Source organism: Engraulis encrasicolus, unplaced genomic scaffold (assembly GCF_034702125.1).
Source record: "Engraulis encrasicolus isolate BLACKSEA-1 unplaced genomic scaffold, IST_EnEncr_1.0 scaffold_47_np1212, whole genome shotgun sequence".
NCBI lineage: Eukaryota > Metazoa > Chordata > Actinopteri > Clupeiformes > Engraulidae > Engraulis > Engraulis encrasicolus.
In genome coordinates this window covers 697099-704598 of record NW_026945786.1, presented here as the reverse complement: position 1 = coordinate 704598, position 7500 = coordinate 697099, and the positions used below count along the sequence as shown (strand labels likewise).

The 7500-nt window shown below is 43.4% G+C and overlaps 2 protein-coding genes across 2 annotated transcripts in view; both read right to left on the bottom strand.

Moving 5' to 3' along the window:
- Window positions 1-1179: 1179 nt before the first annotated feature.
- On the bottom strand, window positions 1180-4334 carry LOC134444240 (E3 ubiquitin-protein ligase TRIM47-like; the record flags this gene model as incomplete). The annotated part of the gene is made up of 4 exons (XM_063193604.1): window positions 3722-4334; window positions 2208-2303; window positions 1748-1981; window positions 1180-1348 (listed from the first exon to the last, which is right to left on the bottom strand). Coding segments are annotated over exons 1-4 (1087 nt in total), but the record flags the coding sequence as incomplete, so codon positions are not given.
- A 1734-nt stretch (window positions 4335-6068) lies between these two features.
- LOC134444239 (E3 ubiquitin-protein ligase TRIM47-like) overlaps window positions 6069-7500 on the bottom strand; it is a 5803-nt gene continuing 4371 nt past the window's right edge. Inside the window, exon 4 of the mRNA XM_063193603.1 lies at window positions 6069-6110. Coding sequence (XP_063049673.1) covers window positions 6069-6110 — 42 coding nt within the window. The remainder of the gene's footprint in view (window positions 6111-7500) is intronic.

Below are 7500 nucleotides of genomic sequence, written 5' to 3'. Positions count from 1 at the left end.
TTAATTCGACAGCATTGTCAACCCGATCGGGGGGTGTCCAATTTACACTTCACACATTTTTTTTTGGCAGCGGTGATTAATTTGACAGCGTTGTTTTTTAACGTCAAAAACTAGGGTAGCCTATAGGCTGCCTGCTGATGAGCAACTTTTTAGGGAAAATGCACTTGGCTATTGAAGCTGGCGGCAAAGGAGAGAGTCCCATGGCGCAGCGAGTCCCTCCCTGTTCCTTCTCGCTGAGAATGGCGCAGGCACACTCGTGTGGAATATGCATGCTGTCGGGCTGTCTGGTCCCTGTCCATCTCGCAAACAACTTTAAGTGTAGCGAAGGGGATGTAATGCATTTGACCTGCATTGTGAACTCAACTTACACAGTAGCGAATTGGGTGAAATGAATGTATTTTTTCCAACAGTAGGCTGATTCGACAGCATTGCGAACCTAAACGATCTGCGGGGTCGTTGTCCATCTCGCAACAGCATTGTGAACCTTTGCCAACTATAGTTAATTCGACAGCATTTTCAACCTAAGGCAAACGAGAGAGAGTCCGTCCCTGTTCCTTAATTTGCTGAGAATGGCACTGGCGCAAACCTGTGTGGAATATTTGCTGGTGCTCAGTACTCACCGCGGGCACCTTGTGGCAGGCTGTGGAATAGCAGCGAACACACACACGATCGCACGTACCCAGGCGATCACATAACCTTCTTGGCGGAGGTAAAAATAGACTACCTTGACTACCTGGCAAAGCAGAGGAAGGAAGTGTGCATGGCTCTTTTCTCTCCGTGATGCTGCTAGATATCTGATGTTGCATCACATCAACAGAAAATACAAAGCTGTGGTGACCGAATTTCCAACAAAATTTGCCAAAAAAATTAAATTGCAACACTGTTGAATTCACAACAAAAGGTTAAAAGCTGCAAGTTCATAATAGGGCAAATCCTGAAGATCAGATAATTAACCTGAATAAGTGTGTGTTTGTGTGTGTGTGTGTGTGTGTGTGTGTGTGTGTGTGTGTGTGTGTGTGTGTGTGTGTGTGTGTGTGTGTGTGTGTGTGTGTGTGTGTGTGTGTGTGTGTGTGTGTACGTGTGTGTACGTGTGTGTACGTGTGTGTACGTGTGTGTTCGTGTCTGTGTGTCTGTGTGCTTAGTATGTTAAAACTTGTTGAATGTGATTTCATGACCAACCTGCTGCTGATATCTTGACTAGTTCCTGCTTGAAGATTGAATCTAGTTTCTCCTCCACCTGCATCTTCAGTGCAGACACAGATTTCTTCAGGGGCTCAAAGAAGTGGCTTTGGCTGAAGGTCCTTTTGGTCACAGCAGTGCATGGATCACCAGCGATGGACACCATGTTCTGCACAGAGAGCATAAAACTTGGAAATTGGGTAAGGGATAATGTATTGTCCACAGGTTTTGCTTCGCCCTTGAGGTAATATTCTCCTGATAGTCTTCTGCAGACAAAATACAGTATTATCTGTCTGCCAACGAGAGAAAACACTAATAGTTTACAAATAATTTATCATAAACTGTTTTTTGCCATTTCAAAGCTTGCACCAAGAAACATAGTTGTTAGAGTGTTCATGATTCAAAATGTTCTCAATTAAGAATTAACTAAAGTTCAATAATTGAGTATTCATAAATAATGTGTGGGTAACTACAGTATGTGAACATCTGATGTCACCATCGTGTCACCAGCTAAAGGGAAGTGATAAAAATCAACATTATATTTGAAAAGTATCAAGGTGTTGTTTACCTTGAGAAAGTAAATGGGGTCCTGTGTCTGTGAAAGCTGCTTCATCTCAGCATCTGTCCTCTTCAGCTCAGCAATCTCCTGCTCCAGTCGCTTCAGGAGTCCTTCAGCTCTACTCACCTCAGCCTTCTCCTGAGCTCTGATCAGCTTTGTCACCTCAGAGCGCCTTCTCTCAACGGAGCAGATCATCTCAGTAAACATCCTCTCACTCTCCTCCACTGCTGTCTGTGCACCAGACTGATTGGGCATATACACACACGCACGAACGCACACACGCACGCACACACAATGGTTACATTGACAATGCAGTTTTAAAATGACACTAAATGTCCATGCTTGTTTGTGAAGTTTGTTTGCCAAACAGTATTAGAGCCATGCTTATGTCACAGTTCATCATAGCTACAATCTCACTGCATAACTAGAAACCTGCTGCAGATTGTCTTCTCCTCTGGTCAGTTCTCACCTTGAGAGTCTCCACAGCCTTCCTCAGCTCCTGCAGCTCCTTCTCTTTCACCTGGAATAGCTGCTGGCATCTCCTCTGGCTCTGCCCCAACCCCTCCTGGACCAACAGGAATCAAGGCGACAATTATAAACACTTGGAACATCCAACTATAGTAATATGCTGATATCCATACTTTTTAAAAACATAATTTGAATGTATTTAATGTACATGTTATACAGGGTCAGATAAAGAGTGAAGTCTAAATTATTCACACAAAGCTCCTGCTATTAAAATTGCTCTGAAAAGGACATGGAAATGGTTGATGCCAGAGCGCATTCTGAAGGGCATGTTACCCTGACATTCGTTTGGAAACAATGAACATATTGAAAACCTAGTTGAAAACCTACTTTGTCTTTGTCCTTCTATTTGACCAGTTCAGAATCGACATGAGACAGAATCATGAATGCATGCGCATCATTGACTCAAACACATCAGAGATATTTTAAGGGTATTACGGGGCCGCTATCAGCAGAGTGCAGACTCCGTTCAGAAAGAATGGGCTGCGCTCTCTCGACAGCGGCCACTAGGTGAACTGCAGGCATGGGTAAAATAGGGAGTGGGTAGGCTGTATGTAAAACTGGCTGTGAACACACACAGGAACAGACAGTGCAGACCCTAAAGAGAAAAACCTGCCGTTCTGAAGCGTGTACGTTGATTACAACAACAAAAAAAGATTCCGAAAAGTACACTTGTTATGCTATTTTGAGAGGGAGGAGGCTGTTCCAGAAGCATAGGAAATGTTTGTTGTTACAAGACATTAAACTACTGAATGGACTGAGGACATTGTCAGGAATGCCCAAGTCTGTGGTGCCTGAAGTAAAAAAAAAACACCTGTCGAGTTTCTGTACAAGGGAATGGTGCATGGTCGATTCTGATACAACGATGTGCACGCAGCCAAATTATCTAATTTCTGTTTGCAAACTCTAAATGGGGTCAATAGACATTACACACGAATTCGGAAACCTGACATTCTGTTGGGAACATTTTAAATGTTTACAAAACTACTATTTTTATGTTTTTCAATAGACATTGCGCATGACTCAAGCTGCCTCTGAACCTGTAAATGGCACCGTATACTGTACAGTATGTCAGAGGCTACACTGAAGTTGGCCTGTAAATGATTTACAGAATGAGACATTGGACCTTTTATCTAAGAAACACTCTCTACCTCAATACGGGAATAGCCCCTCAATACACAACATGGTACATGACATTTGGTGAAGCTGTGCATAGAAAAAGTTAATGCAGAGTTTGTTTGCAAAAGGGTGTATCTCCATTTTGTAGAATGTTGGGAAATTGNCCTTTTTGTATTGGGCATTGAATTGCATTGCAAAATGCATTTTATATAGGTTAAAAAGTATGTTTGCAAAATATTTGAATGGTAAGATTTCACACATAGGTGATAGGACCTCTGAACAGTCAAAAAAGTCAAACAATCCCTTCAAATAAAAAAATCCAGTAAAGCTACAACTTACCTTTTTATGACTCCACTCTGCCGTAGCTGTGATCGTGTCGTGGCCTTTATGATCGTCCACCATACACAGATAGCAGATGCAACTCTGGTCAGTGCGACAGAATATTTCAAAAATCTTCTCATGACGAGGGCAGATCCTCTCCTGTAGCTGGCCTGTGGCGTTGACCATGGTGTGTCGTCTACCTGGATTAAGTTCATTGTGAGTTTTCAAATGAGTGTCACAGTAGGATACCAAACACTCCAGACAGGACTTGACAGCTTTGAGTTTTCTCTCAGTGCAGACATCACATGCCACATCTTCAGGTCCAGCATAACAGCGAGCAGGAGCAGTAGCTTGGATGCTGGTCTTCCCAAACTTCTCCACCATTTCAGCCATCAGACGGTTTTTGCGGAGGACAGGCCTAGAGTTGAAGGTGTCTTTGCACAGGGGGCAGTTGTATTCTCCTTTACTATCCTCCTGATCCCAGCAGCTCTTAATGCACCTCATACAGAAATTATGTCCACAAGGAATAGTCACTGGATCCCTCAACAAGTCCAGACAGACTGGACAAGTGAAGGAGTCCTCCTCCTGAGAAGACACTGACGCCATTTTGTAAATCTTCCAAACAGCAACTTCACACACTGAGAAGTAGCAGCAGAGTGACAGCTGACTTCCTCAGAACACTGAGGAGGAGCCCAGGGAGGGTGAGGTTGGGGATTGGCCAATCAGAATCATTCTTATTATCAGGGAGCGTAAAGGTAGGACCAGGTAGGATGAATGTGGGTGTGGTCAGGTTTCTATTCCTGCTTGTTAGAGGACGACGAGACAGTACATGTAAAACTGGTTAGACGAGTCATTTCAGTCATGCGGAAAGACACAGAAATACTTTGAGAGGTACGAACAACTTTGTCATGCTCTACTGCACAGTGCATTTGGCCGTGTGAATTCAACACAGCATATTTGCCCGTGTGAATTAAACACAGCACATTTCGCAGAGTTCCTTCAACAATGAGAGATCAGCACCAAACACACTCATGTTAACTCACTGTTAACTTCGACTCTGAATATTCATTCAACACTTTGAGTGAAGTTTAACATCCTTCAATAGACTGCATTTGAAGAGTTCAGATGGAGATCCGCTGAAAGCCATAATTTTGTTTTTTGCAATTTCATTGTTAAACAGCATTTTCACCAATTTATCACAATCAAAATGAAAATTAAATGTTATTATTAAGTGGCCCCCAGCAAGTCAAGCCCAAACAAGATTAGATGGACTGTTTTTGGAGTTTACTGAATTTAAAGACATACAGATTGTTACAATACAATACAATACAATACAATACAATACAATACAATACAATACAATACAATACAATACAATACAATACTGTTTTGGTAAACACATCACAAATGCAGTTTGAGAGATTTGCATTTGAACTCTTCATTTGGTCCTCTCTGCAGTGTTGAATTAACACTGTCAGTGCATTTTAATATGTGACCTTGCCTCCTCCACTTGCCTCCTCCACTTCCCTCCTCCACTTGCTTCTCGTCATGATGACATCACTGACAACAGCATTATATTTCAATATCTTGCAAAAGCTCAATTGTAGAGTCTTTTTCTCGTTTGCAATTGTTATGGTGAATGAAAAACAGCCCCTCAAAAGTTGTTGTGGCTAGGCTGACAGCTGGGAAACTTTATCGTTTTCTCCACGGAGGAGGGGCCAGGAGGCGGGGCGAGGAGACAAGCCCAAGTGGAGGAGGCAAGGTCACATATTGGGATGCACACTGTGAAATGCTCTGTGCATCTGATCATTGAGGACTCCTACTGCTGCCACAGGAAGTGAAGTAGTCTTCTGGTCATGTGACTATGATGTGCAAAAAAACAACTGATGGATAACACTTAGGGAGTCAAATTCAACACTCTCCATTGGACATTGGAGAGTCCTTTGGATATAACACCTAGAGAGTCAAATTCTACCCTGGAGTAGTCTTCTCGTGGTGTGACAATGATGTGCACAAACCAACCATTGGATAAAACACTTCAAGAGTCAAATTCAACACTCTCCATTGAGTGCACCGCAAGATGAGGGTGCTGTGGAGAGAGTTCCCATAGCTCAGTCAGGACCTCTAGTGGACAGGTAATGCAACAACAGGCACCTTACCTGAAAGCACATTGGCATTTGAATGCATGTGCATACGTACGTACATATGTACGTGTGTGTGTGTGTGTGTGTGTGTGTGTGTGTGTGCATGAATGTATGTTTGTGTGTCCAATCACACTCAGGGGTGTTGGATAAAGCCACACCCTTGGAGGGCTATGCATTGGCCGTGGGCATTGTCCACATTCATGTCAAGAGCTTAGTTTAGGTTACAGGGTCGCAGGTTTGAATCCTCCTGGAGGTTGTTTGATCTGGACACGATTGCAGGAAGCGGGAAGTTTGCACTCAGTTCTGGTTGGACAGCTCTCAACCAATCGCAGACAGTTACTTAACAACAACAGACCATAGTGCAGGCGTTTACGTCATCATCATGAGCACAAAGGCTAGCACAAATTGCTATATCCTAATCGTGTGTGTGTGTGTGTGTGTGTGTGTGTGTGCGGTTTTGGGGTGTGTGATGTTGGTAAGCACAAATTCTGTAACCAAGCCAAACTAGTGGGGTCTCCCCCAGATGAGATTTTTAAAATAAAAACGCTCTTAAATTGTGAATTTTGACCTCTTCAGACAGCTCCCTAGGCTACTAAGTCATTCTACCACGTTGCATTTCGCATCCTTCACTCCACGACTTGAAAATACAATCCAAATGTTCGCGTTGCATCTTGCAGCAACAATTCATATCAATGCATTGAACAGAAAAACACATCACCACAGTCATCATTCCAGAAAGGGTGTGTTCTTATTCTGCTAGGTAGAACTAATAGAAATGAAGTCAAGAGTGGCCACGAGCATGCCGTTGCGACCGAAGTAGGCCAACACTGTACACGCGAGCTGCCAAAAGCTTGCATAGGCCTGCCGTTAACTTGAAAACAGGCTACGGGAAAGACAGACACCAGCCCTTCTGAACAATTGAGAACCCATCCATGGGTGAGCGAGTCAACCCGTTCCTAAGCAGCAAGCTTCATCAACAACCAAACATGTTACAGCGGACAAATATAACCTTACCTTAAAATGCTGTCTTGACCGCAGAAATCTAAAGAAAACCTTTCACTTAATCCACACGTTTTCAAAATCATTGTCCACGTTCCCGTTTGTAATCCATATGATACATATCATAGCTAATCAAGATAGGCATATTGTGCTGCCGTTTAGCTATTATGTAAGGGTTAACGTTTGGCGAGAAGGTCGCTACCGTGGAATAGCAGCACGACAGAGAGAATCTTTAGACCCCGACGCGGAGCGGAGGGGTCTTGTTCTCTCTGAAGTGCTGCTATTCCACGGTAGCGACCTTCTCGCCGAACGTTAACCCGCTTATTATATGGATATACTTAAATGATTCACACATGGCGGGGACATTTCTTTAGGCCTATTTCATGTTAAGATTGTTGCTGCGCAAAACAAAACAGTGCCGTTGTGGAACACCGCTAGGCAACAGCTAGGTAGCCACGACAACAGGTGTTGTCTATCACAGCAGCTGATTAGAGTCTTGTTGAAAAGTCGCTTTAGCAGTGAAAAGTCTTGTTGCCATTGACAGCGGTCTGTTATAGACCAACCCGTCCGTTATCGAAAAATAACAGACGTGCGAACGTTGGGGAGCCCCGTTGAAATGAATGGAGCATTCGACCGATGACGTCACACCATATA